At 38.3% G+C, this 18844-nt stretch overlaps 2 protein-coding genes across 2 annotated transcripts; one reads left to right on the top strand and one right to left on the bottom strand.

Moving 5' to 3' along the window:
* Nucleotides 1–3092: 3092 nt before the first annotated feature.
* LOC140004701 (uncharacterized) lies at nucleotides 3093–7815 on the bottom strand. The gene is made up of 9 exons (XM_072044841.1): nucleotides 7542–7815; nucleotides 6882–7456; nucleotides 5730–6734; nucleotides 5418–5517; nucleotides 5023–5330; nucleotides 4727–4816; nucleotides 4519–4615; nucleotides 4178–4374; nucleotides 3093–3695 (listed from the first exon to the last, which is right to left on the bottom strand). The coding sequence occupies exons 1-9, from the start codon at nucleotides 7813–7815 to the stop codon at nucleotides 3093–3095; spliced, it is 3249 nt and encodes a 1082-aa protein (XP_071900942.1).
* A 3719-nt stretch (nucleotides 7816–11534) lies between these two features.
* Nucleotides 11535–12592, top strand: LOC113739425 (cysteine proteinase inhibitor 8-like). The gene is made up of 3 exons (XM_027266635.2): nucleotides 11535–11650; nucleotides 11766–11833; nucleotides 12125–12592. Exons 1-3 carry the CDS (start codon nucleotides 11599–11601, stop codon nucleotides 12407–12409), a joined length of 405 nt encoding a protein of 134 aa, XP_027122436.1. The 5' UTR covers nucleotides 11535–11598; the 3' UTR covers nucleotides 12410–12592.
* Nucleotides 12593–18844: the final 6252 nt, after the last annotated feature.

Genomic DNA, 18844 nt, shown 5'->3' with positions numbered 1-18844 from the left:
CACTGGATTCATTCACTTGAATGAGTTGATCCTGGAGTCTCATTTTTTGCACTTCAACTTCCTTTTCAACTACATCTTTAAATCTGTTTCCTTGAAACTCTTGCAGTTCCATGTCATTTGGCCGGATAATTGCACTCTCATCTCCTTCAAGATTGATATTAGTTTGTGAGGGCAATTCTTCAAGGTGAGAAGCTAATCGCTCTATCCTGGATGTCAATTGACGCATTTGATCCGCCAGGTGGCGACAGCTCGCTTGTGTCTTCTGATGAAATCGATTTAGGCTCGCTTGTGTCTCCTGATGAAATCGATTTGAATTAGCAATTAGTAATCCCATCATTTCTTCAAGAGACATACCTGACACGGAGGATGATTGCTGAGACTCTTGCTGTTGAAAATTCATTGGCCCGGTCGCATAATCAAAATTGGAATTATCCCACCATCCTTGATCATACCCGTTTGAATAAGGGTCATACCACGTTTGAGACCAGGGTGAAAAATCTCCATAATTATTGAGTGGGACACTCAGATTATCTTGATATTCGGGGCACATACTGGTTGAATGATCCCGGGCATAACAAATTTTACATGTTGCAGCAGCCATTCTTTTTCTAATAGAATTTACTGCCTCTGCATAAGACAACTCAGGAAAAAAACAAATCTCATCGCCTTGCCCGGAAATAAAATCCAATACATCACCAAAATACGGAGTGTTAGAAGCCATAAACTATATCAAAAAAAATAAGAGAAAAAATAAATAAAAAATGAAAACAAAATGAACTCAAAAGGAAACAAATTAATCTGACACCAGTCCCCGGCAGCGGCGCCAAAAATTGACAGGTTGTCGAAACCTGTGCAATAATAAAACCTGCTCAAACTAAAAATAATTTCTGTAGATAGCGGTAAGTAGGGTCGAATCAACAGGGACTGGGAGTAATTGTTTCTTTTCGAATTCTCAGTGACAAGGGGGTGTTTTTATCTCAGGGGTGACAATTTAAACAATTCAACTAAAAGTAAAATAATAAAAATAAAATAGCTAACTAGAAATTAAATAACAAATTACTAAAATCTAATGAGTGATAATTAAGGATCTAGCCAAGGAATAACTTCAGCAATGGTTCACCTAATTGATCATCGATAAACAAAGGCAATTCCAATTATTTACTAATAAATAGGTTATAACTACCAAACAAGCGATGACAGTCAACCCCTCCTTACTGTGTCGGTGATCAAGGTACGCCCGTTAATCACTGCTCTAATTGAGAAATAATCCTAGGTACGCCCGTAGAATTTAATTCCCCAATTGCCTTACGTATTAGAGGAGCCCTATTCTAACCAAGTAACGCACTACCAGGGTTATTTTAGATTAGCCCGCGTATCCCCCTGACACGAATCTAATCATGCCAGTTGTCACTATTTTGAGGTAATTAAACAATTACGGATTTAACACCTCAATTGACAATAGATTATTAAATTAACTAATTATCCGGATCCAAGACAATCAATTAATTAAACAACCATAAGCACTACAATCAGAGAATATGCAAATACCAATAAATAAGAGAAAAAGATAAAATTAAATCGATCTCACAGTTTTAGGCGACCCAAAGCATCCGTTGTCCCTTGACTAGACAAAGGGAATTAGTTCATTTTCCGTGAACAAATCCCATGCAAAATTGAAGAGGAAACCGCAGCCATCAATAGGGAAATGCACAAATTCAATTCGGTCAAAGTTGTAAAGCAAAGCAAAGTTGCAGAGTGTGATACAATAATGTCTTCCTAATTGCTCCTGCCATCCGCAGGAGAACTCCACTTGCAAGAAACTAAGGAAAAGTCAACAATTCAAAAAGCTAAGCTGGTGCTCCTCTCCATGCGTAAGAGAAGCTATTCCTAAACTAACAAAAGAAAAGGCAGAGAGCAAAAGCTCTCCCCCGATAGTCCTCCTCTCCAATTCTTCTTCTATCTAAATACTAACCAAGATCCCTGTGCGGCGGCTCCTATCAACAAGAAGAAGCCCTCCAGCCGTCCTAGCCTTTGCGGTAATTACCAAAATGGGCTCAGGTGTTCCTTTGCCAATAATGCCCCTGGGATAAGCTCTGTCATTTGGGCTCTTTTCCTGTTAAATTGGCACTTATTATCATATTTTCATTCTACTCCCTGAAATGAATGTAAAATATCAAAAGTGAGTAGAATCTAGCGATTAATCCACATTAGGTCAGATAATATGGGAAATTAATAATAAAATAAATGGTAAAATTGCAACCTATCACAAACACTGAGTTCATGAGGGCCTGGAATGTAGCTGGAGCATTGGTAAGCCCAAATGGCATAACTAGAAATTCGTAGAGCCCACAGTGAGTTTTGAAAGCTGTCTTTGGAATGTCCGAGGGGTTCATGCAAATCTGGTGGTAACCAGATCTTAGATCAATCTTGGAGAAGACTTTAGCTCCATGAAGTTCATCTAAAATATCATCTATAATGGGAATTGGGAATTTATCTTTAATGGTTAGGGAATTAAGTTGCCTGTAGTCTATACAAAATCTCCAACTTCCATCTTTCTTTTTGACCAATAGGACAGGTGAAGCAAAGGGACTGTGACTAGGTTGGATGATGCCACTGTGCAGCATCTCCTTGACTTGTTTTTCTATCTCAGTTTTCTGGACATGGGGATATCTATAAGGAGCTAATTTGAATGGTTTTGCATCAGCTTTCAAGGGGATTTGATGGTCAAATGATCTTTTAGGGGGTAATTGTTTAGGCTTACTAAACACATCCTGGAACTCAATCAACATAGGTTCTAGAATATTTGGAGTGGTGTTTACCTGTGACTGAGCTATACTGATCGTGCAGGCCTGCACAGCTTGCTTGAGTTTCTTCCTCATGTATCTTTTGGCCACCTCTCCCTGAGTCATCCTGGTGTTTGCAGTACCTTCATCCCCCCGCAGTGTCACCATGTCACCATCCTTACTTTAAAAGACCTGCAGTTGCTTAAAATCAAATATTAGTGGGCTGTAGGCTTTCATCCAGTCCACCCCTATGATTAGATCATAGGGCTCCAAATCTAATAGGTACACACTGTGGCAAAATTTTTGTCCCTACATGCTCCATTGGAAATTGGGTATCCACTGATTGCAAAAAAGTTCCTGACCATCAACAATTTTGACTTTGAAAGGTTTGTGTTGCCGGATAAGCTCCTGCCACCTTCGTGCAACTGTCTTCTTAAGGAAACAATTCGAACTACCTCCATCCAATAGAATAGAAATTTCAGAGTCTCTAACCTTCCCTAACAACCTAATGGTGCTAAAGAGCAGATTCCCTGTGAGTGAATGTAAGGATAGTTCGACCTCCTGTTTGTTCCCACTACCCATGTATTCTATCACCTCCTCCTCATCTACCCCGTCCTCTAAATTTGTAGCAATAATCATGTGTACCCCCTGGTCCTTACACATATGACCTGGTCCAAACTTTGCTCCACATTTAAAGCACAAATGGTTGTCCTTCTTGTATTGGAATTCAGTGGGGGTGATTCTCTTGTATGGTTGAGACACAGTACCTTGCTTCGTGGAATCTCCCTTACTGACTGTTACTGCCTTGGCCACATGTGGTTGTAATGGTTGGGAATTGGTTGATTCAGCTAACGAACAGAAATATAGAAAGAGATGAAGAGAAAGGTTGAAAGGAAAAGTGGGGGAAGCAGACTGAATAGAAAGTAGCGGGAAAGTTGTATTCTCAATGATCAAAATATCGCATGCATCTTTACATTAGCATTGGCCTATTAATAGAAAGCTTCCTCACTAACTAATCAATAACCAACTTCTGCAAGTGGTAGCCGTTATAACAATTCCAGCAAGGTAGTATTTGGCTAACAGAATTTGGTTAACTATTTTTGTCTTATTTCCTGCGGAATCATTACATTTGCCTCCCCTAAAAACAATCCTAGTCTCTAGGATTGAAATCAGGAAATTGACTCCTGATGACTGACAGGTCTTCCCACGTTGCATCATCCTTCTGTAAGTCCTTCCATTGTACCAAAATCTGTTCTACTTTGTGTCTACCCCTATCAATCCATCTGCGATCCAGTATAGAGGAAGGGATGATAGCAAAAGAGCCTTCCTCACTTGGCTGGGGTGCTAGCTGGAGCACCTTTTGTGGAGGGTTTTCAAAGCGAAACATGAAATACAGGGTGAATTGCAGCTCCCGGAGGCAGCTTGAGTTTATAGGCTAGTGCTCCAACCCTTTTTTCAATCTGATAGGGTCCATAATACTTAGCTGCCAGCTTCAAATTTTTTCGAATAGCCACAGTGATTTGTCCATAAGGCTGTAGCTTCAGGTAAACCCAATCCCCTTCGACAAATGCCCTGTCGGTCCTGTGCCTGTCTGCAAATTGTTTCATATGGTTCTGAGCATGCAGCAGATTTTCCTTCAATAGGGTATTCCAATTGACTCTCTCAGATAACCAGTCTTTCACAGCAGCTACTTGGGTGTTGTCTGGTTGTAGGCAGAGCTGTGTTGGTTTTTAACCATAGAGTGCTTGGAAGGGTGTCATCTGTAAACTTGAATGGAAATTAGTGTTGTACCACCACTCAGCTGCAGGCAAACATCTCTTCCAGTGGCCAGACTGTTGTAAACACATAGCCCTCAAGTAAGTTTCCAGACATCGATTTACTCTCTCAGTCTATCCATCAGATTGGGGATGATATGAGGATGAGAAACTAAGGGTAGTTCCCACCTGATGGAAAAGCTCCTGCCAAAACAAACTGGTGAAAATCTTGTCCCTATCAGAAACAATATCCACTGGCAATCCATGCAGTTTATAGATCTGTTCGAAGACACTAGTGCAACACTCTTTGCTGTGAAATGAGACCCCATGGATATGAAATGTGCATATTTAGTAAACCTATCCACCACCACCATGATGACCTCATGTCCCAAGGATTTTGGCAAGCCTTCGATGAAATTCATTGAGATATGTTGCCAAGCTTGTTCTGGTATTGTGAGAGGTTATAGTAAGCCTGGGTAACTAACTTGCTCATTTTTGCTTCTCTTGCAGATGTCACAAGCCTGAACATATGCTTCTACTTCCTTTTTCATTCCTGGCCAAAAGAAATAACTCTTCAACCTTTGGTATGTTCCCTGATTGCCCGAGTGGCCTCCAACTGCAGAATCATGCATACAACTAACAAGTTGCTTCCTAAGATCACTGGTAACTCCAATGTATACCCTCCCCTTGTATCTGATAATCCCTTGAAGGTAGGAGTAATCAGGTGTACTAGAGCCTTCGATTGCTAGAGCTATTAATATTTCTTTGATCTTGTCATCTCCCAAGTAGCTCTCTGATACCTTTGACAGCCATAGAGGTTTGATTGCATATATAGAGTGAATTTCCTTGTCACCTTCCTACTTGCTTCTTCCTGTAGTACCTCCTTGCCTTCTAGAAAGAGCATCTGCAACTATATTATCCTTGCCTCTCTTGTATTGGATTTCATAGTCCAATCCCATCAATTTAGCAAGCCATTTCTGCTGTAGGGAAGTAGTGATCTTTTGTTCCAGCAAATATTTCAGACTCTCATGGTCGGTTCTGATGATGAAATGAGATCCCAATGAGTAATGCCTCCATTTTCCCACAGCAGTGATTAGAGATAGCAATTCTTTTTCATAAATGGACAGTGACTGATTTTTTTTCCTAAAGCTTGGCTCATAAATGCTAGTGGTCTCCCTTGCTGCATCAGTACTGCCCCCATGGCTGTTTGGCTTGCATCCGTTTCTAATACAAAGGGCAAGGAGAAGTTGGGCAAAGCCAGTACAGGAGCCTGTGTCATAGCCACCTTGAGCTGCTCAAAAGCTGATGTAGCTGCCTCATTCCAGATGAAACTATCTTTTTTAAGCAACTCAATTAGGGGCTTTGCTATTTTTCCATAGTCCTTAACAAACCTCCTGTAGTAACCAGTCAATCCAAGGAACTCTCTAAGAGCCTTAATGTTACCAGGAACTAACCAGGACAACATTGCCTCTACTTTAGTAGGATCAGCAGAAACACCCTCAGCCGTAACTACATGTCCCAAATACTCAATTTTATCTTGACCAAAAGAACATTTAGACATCTTAGCATGTAAGGAATGAGTTCTCAAGGTTTTAAGGACAAGGGATAGGTGTTTAAGATGGCTATTCAGGTCTGAACTATAAACAAGAATATCATCAAAAAATACAAGCACAAATTTTCTGATGAAAGGTTCAAATATGGAATTCATTAAGGCCTGAAATGTTGCAGGAGCATTTGTGAGGCCAAAAGGCATCACTAGGTATCCATAAAGGCCAGAGTGAGTTCTAAAGGCTGTTTTAGGAACATTAGAGGGATTCATACGAATTTGATGGTAACCTGACCGTAAATCTAGTTTAGAAAATATCCTTGCATTGTGTAGTTCATCAAACAGGTCATCGATGATAGGAATGGGAAATTTATATTTGATGGTAAGGTTGTTGAGCTGCCTATAATCAATGCACAACCTCCAGCTTCCATCCTTTTTTTTGACTAGGAGAGCTGGAGATGCAAAGGGGCTGTGGCTGGGCTGTATGATACCAGATTGCAGCAGGTCTTTGATCTGCCTTTCTATTTCTGATTTCTGCATGTGAGGATATCTGTAGGGGTTAATTTTGAAGGGTTTAGCATCAGGCATGAGGGGTATTTGGTGGTCTAGTTCTCTGACAGGGGGTAAAGACGTAGGTTCCTTAAAGATGTCCTGGTATTGGCCAAGCAATTGAGTAATAGATTTTGGTACAGGAGTTACCTGATTGTGCTGTACTCTGATCATGCAAGAGTGCTACAAAGAAGTCCTGATTTTGTTCCTGATATACTTTTGTGCTGCTGTCCCCTGCCTCATCCTCACCTTGGCCGTGTGTGCATCCCCTTGCAGCAACACAGTTTCACCTTCCTTATCAAAGGATAATGTTAGCTCCTTAAAATCAAAAGTCATTGGACCGTAATGTTTCATCCAATCTACCCCGAGAATTAAATCATATGGCTCTAAGTCTAACACATATACATTCTGAGTGAAGTTGTGTCCCTGCATATCCCATTTCATATTTGGAATCCACTGATTGCATGTTAACTCCTTTCCATCCGTTATCCTCACCTTGAAAGGCTTATGATTCTGCAGACAATCAGGATGTAGTTGAGCAATGGCTGATCTAATAAAACAGTTGGTACTCCCCCCATCTAGCAGAATGGATAAATTGTGCCCCTTAAAGTGTCCTAGCATCTTAATGGTATTGGAAAACATGTGTCCTGAGACTGAGTGTAGTGAGAAGGCTATGTCTCTGCCAGACTTGTTCCCTTGATACTCAATAATTTCTCCTTCTTCTTCGTCTACTTCAGTGTCCAGCAATCCTTCTTCATCTGCTAGCACTAAATGTATACCTCTATTCTTACAGATATGTCCAGGGGAAAACCTTTCCCCCACATCTGAAGCACAGGTTGTGATCCTTCCTATACTGAAATTCTGTAGGAGAGATTCTCTTATAGCCTTGAGGAGAATCCTTCTTAATACTGTTCTCGAACACCTGAGCTGCAGGTTTCTTGTGGCTCAGATCATTAAGGTGAGTATGTCTGCTACCAGAAGAAATTGGTGGAGATACCTTCACTGGTGTTTTATTCTGCTTTAAGATGATACTCAAATACTGCTCTTGCCACCTAGCCTTTTCGAATGCTGATTGCAAAGTCTGGGGCATGTGCATCTTCACAGCAGCCTTGATCTCCTCCTTTAGTCCACTCAAAAAACTAGAAACATAATATGACTCAGAAAGGAGAGGGAGCTTCACCATGACGGCAGCTCTTAATTCCTCAAACTTTTCCTGATATGCCAATAATTATGAATCCCGGTACAACTTGTTGAACTCCTCAACCACGTCTTCTCCTCCTATATCCCCGAATCGTCTACAAAGTTCTGAGGCAAACTCTTCCCACTGCACTACTCCTCGATCCTTCTTAAAGCTTTGGTACCATAGGTCAGCCTTGCCTTCTAGATGCAGTTCAGCTACATCCAATTGCTGACCTTCTGGAATCTGGTATAGTTGAAAAAACTTCTCACATTTCCGGGTCCATTCGCGAGGATTGGAGCCTCCAAAGCTGGGGAATTCCAATTTGGGAACTCCGATTGCGAAACGACTCTTCTCTCCCAACAAAGGATTGCTTCCTTCTGGACCTTTCCTAAGTGTTTGATGAAGATGGCGCTCAGATGAATTAGCAGATTGGCCTAGAATTCCTTTTTCCCCCTGCAAGCTCCTCATGAAGCTATTGAATTGAGCACTCATCGTGACCATGAAATTCTTCATTTCTTCCTTTAGTTCAACATTGTTTGCTTCCACCAGAGCCTTCATATCCATGTAGTTAGATTCCATCTTTTCTTCCAAGGCTTGGCATTCGATTGTACTGGATTCGAGGATAGCTTGGATTTTCGCATCTTGCTTCTTCAGCGATTCTTCAAATCCCTTCATTCTGGTGCCTTCCGCCATTGTTGTTTAAATTGGAGCTTGCAATTCCGAGGAACGCAAGCTCTGATACCAAATGTAATGGTTGGGAATTGGTTGATTCAGCTAAGGAACAGAAATATAGAAAGAGATGAAGAGAAAAGTTGAGAGGAAAAGTGGGGGAAGCAGACTGAATAGAAAGTAGCGGGAAAGTTGTATTCACAATGATCAAAATATCGCATGCATCTTTACATTAGCATTGGCCTATTAATAGAAAGCTTCCTCACTAACTAATCAATAACCAACTTCTGCAAGTGGTAGCCGTTATAACAATTCCAGCAAGGTAGTATTTGGCTAACAGAATTTGGTTAACTATTTTTGTCTTATTTCCTGCGGAATCATTACAGTGGTCTGTGTGTAGACATTCCTCCACTGGAACTCATCTGTGAAGGAGGAAAAAGCCTGTTAGATGCCTTGGTTTTCTTGAAAATTACCTCCAATGCCTTTTCCTGCCATCTTGCGACCTCGAAGGCTTCTTGTAGGGTCTGAGGTTTGTGCATTTTGACCAGTGCCTTGAGCTCCTCCTGTAATCCACTCAAATAGCTGGAAACAAAATAACTCTCACTCAACCCCGGATTCCTGAGCAGCACTATGGCTCTCAATTCCTCAAACTTCTCCTGATAAGCCATTACTGTGGGGAATTGCTGCAGTTTGTTGAATTCCTCGACTCCATCCTCATCCCCTAGGTCTCCAAATCTGCAACTCACTCCTTCCTTGAACGCTTCCCATCCAAATGTCCTCTTATCCTGTTTGAAACTTTGGAACCAGACATTCGCCCTCCCTTCCAAGTGCATTCCTACAATCAGCATCTTCTGCGAATCCAATATGCCATACAGATGGAAGAAAGTCTCGCATTTCTGAATCCAATCCCTTACCTGCTCTCCTGTGAATCTGGGGAACTCTAGCTTGGGCACCCCAAGGATGAAGGCATTGCGTTCTCCTCTTTCCTGATGCACCTGCCCTGGCCTGGAATTGCCTTGCAAGGAACTTGTAGGGGTGGCTAGGAGTCCTCTTTCTTGTTGTGGATTCCTGTTAATCCCTCCAATCTACGCCGAAATGCTGGCTACTAGAGCCTTAAACTCTGTGGAGTTAGCCAGCATCTTCTCCTCCATGGATTTTAGAGCCTCGCTGGTAGACTCCATGAATGTCTGCAACTTAGCTTCTTGCTTTCAGACCTGCTCCTCAATTGTTTTAAGATGTGTACCTTCTGCCATGGCTGTGAATCAGGCTCCCAAATCCAAGGATCGGAAGCTCTGATACCACTATAATGGAGTTAGAAAGAAAAGAGAAGAAGGAAGAAGACTTGAGAAAGAAGAGACTGAGATTATATTCAAATGCCAAAAGTCCCTTTCTCCTTCGGATCCTCTTGCTTATATACAGCTCAGATAATATCTAGCTGCATGCAAATGATGCCTTGGCTGCATGCTGACTAGGCAATAACAGACTAACAAACTAACTACAAGAATATTCCCTCTAACTAACTCAACGGACTGCATGGACTGCACTTCAATCTTTTCTAATGGCTGAGCTAGTCATTACAGAAATGAACCAACTTGGCATGTACCTCTTTTAAGTCAATGGATAGGGCATCTTAGGACAAGCGGCAAACAGGGATGAAGAGTCTTGCTTTGGCATATACCTCTCATCCCACAGAACTGGATATTCCCTGATTTTTGCTAAAATTGTGATATGATTCCTAAGTGAATGCCCATTTCACAAGCGGGATATGATTCCCAAGTGAATTCCCGTTTTGGCAAAAGAATGACACCTATAATGATGACATGCACTGGAACAGTGGACCTAAATTTATAACTCAAACTTCAATATTTTGAGTTTAAATTTAACAGGTGGATGAGGTTTAAATGAAGTTAGAAAAAAAAATGCTATTATTTCATATTGTTTCATATCTCTCAAAAAAAAAAAAAGCACATTGGTAGGATAACTAAGTTCTTACTTTTTCTTCAGTAAACATGGCTTACTTTTTCCTCCATTGAGTTAGCCGAGATAGTAAAATTGGTATCATGCCTTCTTATCAATCCAAATTCGAACCTCTCTTGAGATATTTGTCTATTCCACACGTCTTGCCTAGTATGTATTATCCCTCCGTGTGGTTAGCGGGCTATTGCACGTGGCGGAATCCAGTATGCACTCTCGGATAGTTACTGCAGTGCCCTTGTCAATAAAAAAAACATGCCTTATGCACATATCTTAGAAAAAAAAAAAACCAGTAGTCAAGGGGTGGGATTTAATGGTGCAGGAAAGAGAAAGAGGAATTTAACAAATGGAAATTTCAAGGCTGGAAAATCAAGAAAAATAAATATGGGAACTACTTAAGGATTGAGAAATACGGAAGGGAAGAGTTATTTACTATAAAAAAGAATCAGTTCATACTAAAGACATTTCGCAAGGAAATGTACCATGCCCCCTTTTAAGTCGATGGATAAGGCATCTTAAGACAAGCGGCAAACCTTGACTGGGAACGGGATAAAGAGTCTTGCTTTGGCATATACCTCTCATCCCACAGAACGGGAAATTCCCTGGTTTTTACTAAAATTGTGATATGATTCCGAAGTGAATGTCCATTTCACAAGAGGGATATGATTCCCAAGTGAATGCCTACTTTAAAAAAGGACTTCATGCTTTCCATCTAACCTCAAGACGTGGACGATTAAAAAGAACCCATATCATTGTCTTAGTGACTAATGACAATAATATAATCATATACATATATATATATATATATATATATTAATCACTTGAATGAAAATAGAGAAAGTGAGACAATTATACACTCAATGCTGTGCGCGGTAAATGATGAAATAATTTATTTTTTGGCTTCATAAACTCAGACTCAATCAAAGTTCTAAATTTTCCTAAAGTTAAAAGCAGAAATAACGAATGATTCTGGAAGTATTGATTCCCAATTTCCGAAGGGCATAGAGGACATTTAGGTCCACAACATCGCCTATAAATTCTTGGAGTTGGTTCAATTCTTTCATACATTCATACTCAGCAATCGAGCTTCGCCAATCCCAACCAAGTGCAATAATCTGTTCTCCTTACTCTTTGCGTAAAAATATGGCAGCAGTGGCAGCCAACTTCCCAGTGGCTGGCGTGGCAAAAAACCCGAGTATGTTTTATTCTCTGCGTTTTGCATGCATGCATTTATATATTTCCCCATAAAATGAATGTGCAGCATTTATATTTTCTTCGTACTGAAATGTCTGTTTCTTAATGGAAATCAGTGCAGGGATTGAAGCCTGCCCTCGTCGTTGGTGCACTGAATCAATTAGCAGGACAGAAGCAAGGACAGGTGAATTAATAATACTCCTAGACCCAATTTATCTGGACTGGTTTTGTCTATGGGTTTGACTAGATTCTAGTATATTGCTATAAAATTCCTTCAACCTTGTTACAAGGTTCGATAAATGTAACTCCTCAGCTTTCGATCTCCTCGTATCAAACTTTCACTTTTTTTTTTTTTTTTTTAACGGGAGGGGAAGATTTGATTCTTAATTTTGTTAGATTGAGTTTCTGCCGAGTGCTCCAATATTTGGGATCTAGAATTATATATTCTCAAGTTTTTTGGTTGACACTTTTGCAGGGCAATGCTGCTGTGCCTGATGATTGGACTCCAGTGAATCCTCTCGACCGTCACATTCAAGAGCTCGGAGCGTTTGCAGTGGATGAGCACAACAAGCAGACCAAGGACCAGCTGGTGTTTGTGGCTGTGCTTTCTGGCATACAGAAAACCGAGGACGATCGTTCCACCTACTGCCTCCTTATTTCAGCTAAGGATAGCACAGGCAAGTTGGGCCGCTACTACGCAGTGATTATCGAATACAACACTGGGTGCCAGCAGCTCTTACAATTTGAACCGTCGCCATGAGTTACTGAGAACAAGGGCTGAAGATTACGTATGCTATATTAAGTATCTACCGTTGTGCTAAATTAAGTATGGAAGTATGGATGTTTCAGATGTAATGCTGAGATGTTGAAAAAGGTGCATTTGTACCGGCAAAATGCACCCCATGTATTAAATAAATAAAACGCTGTGCCCTGTTAGAGTTTATATATATACTCTGTTTATTTTTTTGTTGTTGGGCGGGTTGGAAATCCAACCATTTTCATAGAAATGGTTTTGCTGAACTTCTTGTTCTCCGATCACCATTTGTCTCATGTTTTCCATCATGGCAGTGGAAATCAAAATACAGACCTCCAAATTCTTAATCGGCCTCGTTTAAAATCATGGCAATAAATCAAGATGTGTTATAATACAGCAAAATTAGTACTGGTCTGGTGGTTACTAATCTGAGCTAGCAGTCTGAGAAAATGGCATTCAGTCTCCCCTTAATCAATCAAATACCATTTGAGCATGAATTTTGTGGTGAAGAAGGCCCAAAAACAAAAACAAAAACAAAACCAAAACAGAATTCCAATTTAACCTTGGGAGAACTTTACAAATTTCGGTGACCAAATTTTAGTTTCCCAAAATTTCCCTTATAGCTAGGCTTCTTAATATAGAATAACATGCAGAAGCTTCTAAAATCATATAAAAACAATAATGTTGTATTCCCGCACACTAGCCATGCAGAATGGGACTATGACTTACCCCTGAACACACATGCCCAAGTCCTTAGTCGTCGTCTTCCACTACAATATCAATCATTTTTACCGATATTTGTAGAATTAGTGTTGGGTTTGCAAATATAAAAATTCCCGGTCCAAAAAATTTAAATTCAAATATAGTTGTGAGTAGGGTCTTATTCTCAGGATTGGATGATTTATTTTTTTTATAAAAATAACAATAAATAAGATGGGGGATTTTGGAAAAAATTAACCTAAGTAATTTAATCAACGAAAAATAACAAAATTAAGTAAAAATAAACCAATATGAAACAAGCCTCTAGTCATAGGTTTAATCGTCAGTTTGTTTCATTTACTCATCATCAATGCAAAGATATAAATCAATTATTTATAAACAAATTAGTTATGGTTGTCAACAAATTCTAATAACCTATCCCTACTTACTTCTTCGATAACTACAATAAGTTCTGTGATTATTTCTCTTGCCAATTAAATAATCCTAAACAATTCTTAGGATTTAATTTATTAACAACATTAATTATTAAAAAAGCTACTAGTTCTAACTAACAAATGTATCTGCTCACTTCATTTAAGCTAGATTGTATATTCCTATGGTAATAATCCGAAAGTTTCAACTACAATGAAATTATATCACTTGCCATAGATACTAAACTACCAAATAATTACGGATTTGATATTTTAATTTAGATGATATCAGATTATTCTAAAAATTAAATAGTGATCAAGTATTTAATAGTAAAAAATAATCATGTCAATAACGAATAGAGAATATGCAAATATTTATACAAAAATGAAACAATAAGAACAAATTAAATCTCCCAGTATTCGTTGAACAAAAGTTTTGATATTCTGTTGACTAGATTAGAGATTTAGCCATGCCTCATGGTTGAATCGCAGCTAAAGATATGTTAGGATTTGTTATTGTAGAGAAAACAAAGAAAAGATAGTATCGGCTATTTTGTTCTACTGAAGGAAAAGCTAAAGCCAGAGAGTCGTCAATCATTTCTGGCTTGTCGTTTCTAATCTCCTCAAAGAAAACCAATTAATCCCCACTAAAAAGGATAAGACACTTACTTATAATAAACAATCCACATAATATATCAATTGATTTCCAAATAAATCCTATGGAGTCCTGGCCACTTGGAAACTCCTATTCCGTGACTAATATGATAACCATGTGACAGCAGATATAATTCCAAAGACTTCCGTGGACTTGAGCTCCCACTTGTTCCTCTAAGACGTGTCCAGGCCTTACAAGATAAAGTCTTCTGCAAATTTCACCTTTTAGTTCTAATTACTCTCAAAATTTCCCAGAGACAGCAACAAACACAAAGTATAGAATCTAGCACTTAACACTATATTTTGCCACAATAAAAGGGAAATATTCGCAAATAAAATGCAAAATTAACCATCTAACAATTGGTTACTTGAATGCTGCTATCGTGGAGAATTTTTCTACATCAGCAAATCAATTACTGCATTCAAGAAATCTCAGGAGAAAGAATAGCATGTCGATGCCATTCCCAAGTAAAAGCGTTAATGGAGATGTTCAACCACTCCTTTTAATTTGGCATTATCGAATCCAGTGATGTTATATTTATTTATGATCATCCATGAGAAGCGCTGGAGCTGTTAATGACAAAACTTCCACAATCAAAGTATTCAAGCACAATTAAGGCTTGAGTTCTTTGCCAGTGCAATGAGGCCAGGGTGGAACCGGGGGAGATGAGGAGGCAAGAGCCACCAATCCCAAGTTCTAGAAATTCATATTTTTTCCTTTAAAAGTTTGGGAATAAAAAAAAATCCTAGGTATATTAAGCTATTCCCCCCTTCCCCAGTTTTTCAAGAAATTTATAGTGATTGCAGAGTTGTAGAAGTATTTTGCTCCCTCAAATTAAATTTCCTAGTTCTGTCACTGTATTAAGGCATCGACTGATGAAAAAGCATTTGAAAATGACCCATTTCCTCTTTCAAATCAATGAGAGGGAAGGTATCAGGTATCAAGAATCCTTGCCCTGATCAAAAAATTGCCAAGGAGTATCAAGATAAGCCGGGGAAAAGAAAAGAAACTATTTAGATTTGCAGAGGACAGCAATCTTGCACTTAGGCATGCGCCTCTTGAGCTCCCAAGCAATTGTTTCTCTGTGGATGTCTGTTTCACAGAAGTGCTCCACGCTTTCAAATTAAGCCAGCAAGGAACCCCGAAAAGTGGACTATTTCGATTTACTTCTTCAACGTCAACCAGGCCAACATTTTTTTCCGGTAACAGTGTACTTCCAAGTTCCTTTTCCGAGTTTCTTAACAACTTAAAATTTCACTGTTCCCAAAAAAATTGTACTTGGTCACCAAAGGAGGAGAATGGAGCAGAATAATTGATGTCTACATGTAAATCTAGCGAAAATCATGAACTTTCAAGTTTCAATTAACAAATTTAATGTAATTGATCAGTTTTCTTTTAATTTCTTTGACAATTTTATTGCTGCATTAACATAATATTCACCAGATACTGATTGTTTTTTCCCTCCATCTTGCAATTTCTTGGCATTCCACAGTTATTTACCTATTTACACTTATTTGATTATGTTGGGAAAGGGGTACCGGTGCAAGTACCCAATATTAAAGTTAGTTCAGGACAAATTACTCATTCTCCAAGTACTAGTTAAAATAGGAATAAATCAAATCACCAAATAATAATGTCAACAGTAATAACAAAATGTAAGAAAAATAAAAGACACAGGACACCAAGATTTTTATGTGAAAAATTCAAATTGGAAAAAATCACGAGACCTAGTTTAATAAAAAAAATCTCCACTGTCACAATAATGGGAATACATAGGTCTATATATAATATCCAGATGACAATACCATCACGAATATTAACCAAGTTAAATCGCTATAAAATCACCACAAAAAACTACAACTATCAACGAAGTGAGTTTGGAAGGGTGTTACCAAACAAAGAGAAAATCCAAAATCTAAACTAGTAGATGAGTAGAATTTAATGAGAGGATCGTGTGGATAAATTTCGTCTCAATCGGGTTTCAAATCATCCTCCAATCCTGACCTTGAATGTCACGTCCCGAGTTCGCACGTGCCCGTCACAGGACATCCACCATATTCCCAAGTTCCATTCAAGAATACAATGCTACATCATACTATACTAAACTTTAAAAGTACTAAATAATGTAGTTAGATAAAGTGCGGTGCAAATCTCATATGAAGGATAGTCTACGAATATCCAATAAGTTCGTACATTTATTCTCTGGTTGAAACAGCGGAAAAAATAAATAAATAAAACTAACAACTAGAAGTAGCTAGCTTGCTAACTTCTATTCGCTTAAAAACTAATAAAAGTCGTTCTCAGGGTCTTCTACGTAAATTAATTTATATTCCTCAGAACCTACAAAAATAGTAAAAAGTGGGTTGAGTGACAAATCGCTCAGTAGGTAATATCTATCCCTCTGTTGGACTATGCACTCATAACTTTATAGTTACATATATAGATATAAATCAAATCATTTGCATATCGTTCATATCCATAATCACGAAAGTAACGTTGTTTATAAAACAATCAGTAGTAACGAGTAGCAAGCAATTTAAAAGCATCTTATTGATAACTATACATGAAAAATCGTAAAGTCATAAATCATTTCATCTCAATCCATAAGTCCCTTCACATCAGTTCATAAATCATTTCATATCAGTTCATAAGTCTTTTCATATCAGCTCATAACAAGTACATGTAATGACCAACTACTGAATACTCAGCCTAGAGATTTGCTTACTTCCATTTTTGCGCATGTTTAGGTGTTATTATTATTTATATCTATATGTATATATATATATATATATTGATTTATTATTATCATTTTAGTTTATTTTACTTGTATTTATATTTTTATTTATTTTCATTTATATCTTTAATTTACTTCATCTATATCTATATTGTTATTATTATTGTTATTCTTTTATGCATTTAAAAAAAATCTAAAACCTATCTTATATTATATAGCTTAATCTACTAACAGTAGAATAAAATGTTTTAGGCTTCTATTTAAATATTTTATATCTAATTAAACAAGTGTAAGGCTGGATGACTAAGCCTTTTAAAACCCACACTCATTTTATGTTGAAACTTGAAATTTAATTCTCATGTTAGTCCATAAAAAATGTGGGCTAGTAATACCTACAATTTAACTATTGGGCAATCACTAAACTACTACTATTTTTTTTTTGGTTTGGTTGGCCAAAACTTTTCGGCCAACCTTTCTAATTGGGCCTCTGTCGCTAGCAGTTCTTTTTTTTTTTTTTTTTTTTCAGCCAACCTTCCAATCAAGTCAAATGTCACCAGCACTTGCTGGCGACTTTTCTTCTTCCTTTTTTTTTCTTGCATTGCTGAAGCTTGGCTTCAGCAATGGCAGAGAACAACAACCGATGCTCACCCCCTTTCTTTTCTTCTTTTTTTTTTCTTAATAACTTTCCAATAGATTTGGGTAAACCCTATTCATCCCATAATAAAAATTTAATACCCCAATCCTACTAATTCAGATACAAATCCTCCTAAATCTCATATACAAGCATATATCTCCATATATATAACACACTACATATCCGTAAAATCTTTAGAATAATTAATCCAATTAATAGGATTTAAAAAGAAGTTTCACATAAATTTGGGACTTACAAGTTTAGGGCCTAGTCGTCTAATTGATTTGACGGCGACGCATGCTTCTCCTTCTCTACTCTTAGTTGATTCTTGCTCTAGGGGAGGCAGACGAAAGAAAAGTAGGAATGGTGTTATTTTCTCTCTATGGTTTCGATAAAATCCTAAACCCTAGCACTACCTACTAGTAGGTGGTTTAGATAAAAGTTTTAGTTTATTATGAGCTCTTATTCCATCCTATAGTTATTTTATTTTTTTTTCTTTTACCTATAGTAATTTTTAGCTTTTTAATTAATTGGGAAAAGCAAAATAATAAAAACAGGTGCCAAAAAAACATGGGTTTTACATTCTACCCCCTTTACAAAAAGTTTCGCCCTTGAAACTTACGCACCTTGATCAAAAAAATATGGGTATTTATTCCGCATGTCCTCCTCTAACTCTCACGTTGCCTTTCATGGTGTATGGTTTGTCCATTGCACATTCACGTAGGGTATGGTTCTTTTCCTTAGAACTTGGTCCTTCCGATCCACAATTCTTAAAGGAACTTTCTCCACTGATAAATTCTCCCTCACCTCAATGGGCTGATCCTCCAAAATATGGCTCGAGTCTGATACATACTTTGTCAGTTGGGAGACATGAAAAACATTATGTATCCTTGACAAAGCAGGTGGGAGAGCCAGTCGATACGCTAGAGGTCCAACTCTATTCAGTATTTTGTAAGGTCCTACATACCTCGGACTTAACTTGTTACTTCTTCCAAATCTCATTACTCCCTTGGTAGGGGATACTTTCCAATATATTTTTTCTTCCGGTTGAAATTCTAAAGGTCTCCTTTTTGAATCCACCCAACTCTTATTTTGATCCTGAGCTACTTTTAATCTTTCCCGAATAATCTTAATTTTCTCCAAAGTTCGTTCCACCAAATTGGGGCCAGTAATAAGTTTCTCGTCTACTTCATTCCAATATAAGAGAGATCTATACTTTCGCTCATACAACGCTTCAAATGGTGCCATACCTATCCCGCTATGATAGCTGTTATTGTACAAAAACCAC

Source organism: Coffea arabica, chromosome 4c (assembly GCF_036785885.1).
Source record: "Coffea arabica cultivar ET-39 chromosome 4c, Coffea Arabica ET-39 HiFi, whole genome shotgun sequence".
NCBI classification, from domain to species: Eukaryota; Viridiplantae; Streptophyta; class Magnoliopsida; order Gentianales; family Rubiaceae; genus Coffea; species Coffea arabica.
The sequence above is the reverse complement of the archived record's forward strand: the minus strand, read 5'-3'. Positions and strand labels throughout refer to the sequence as shown.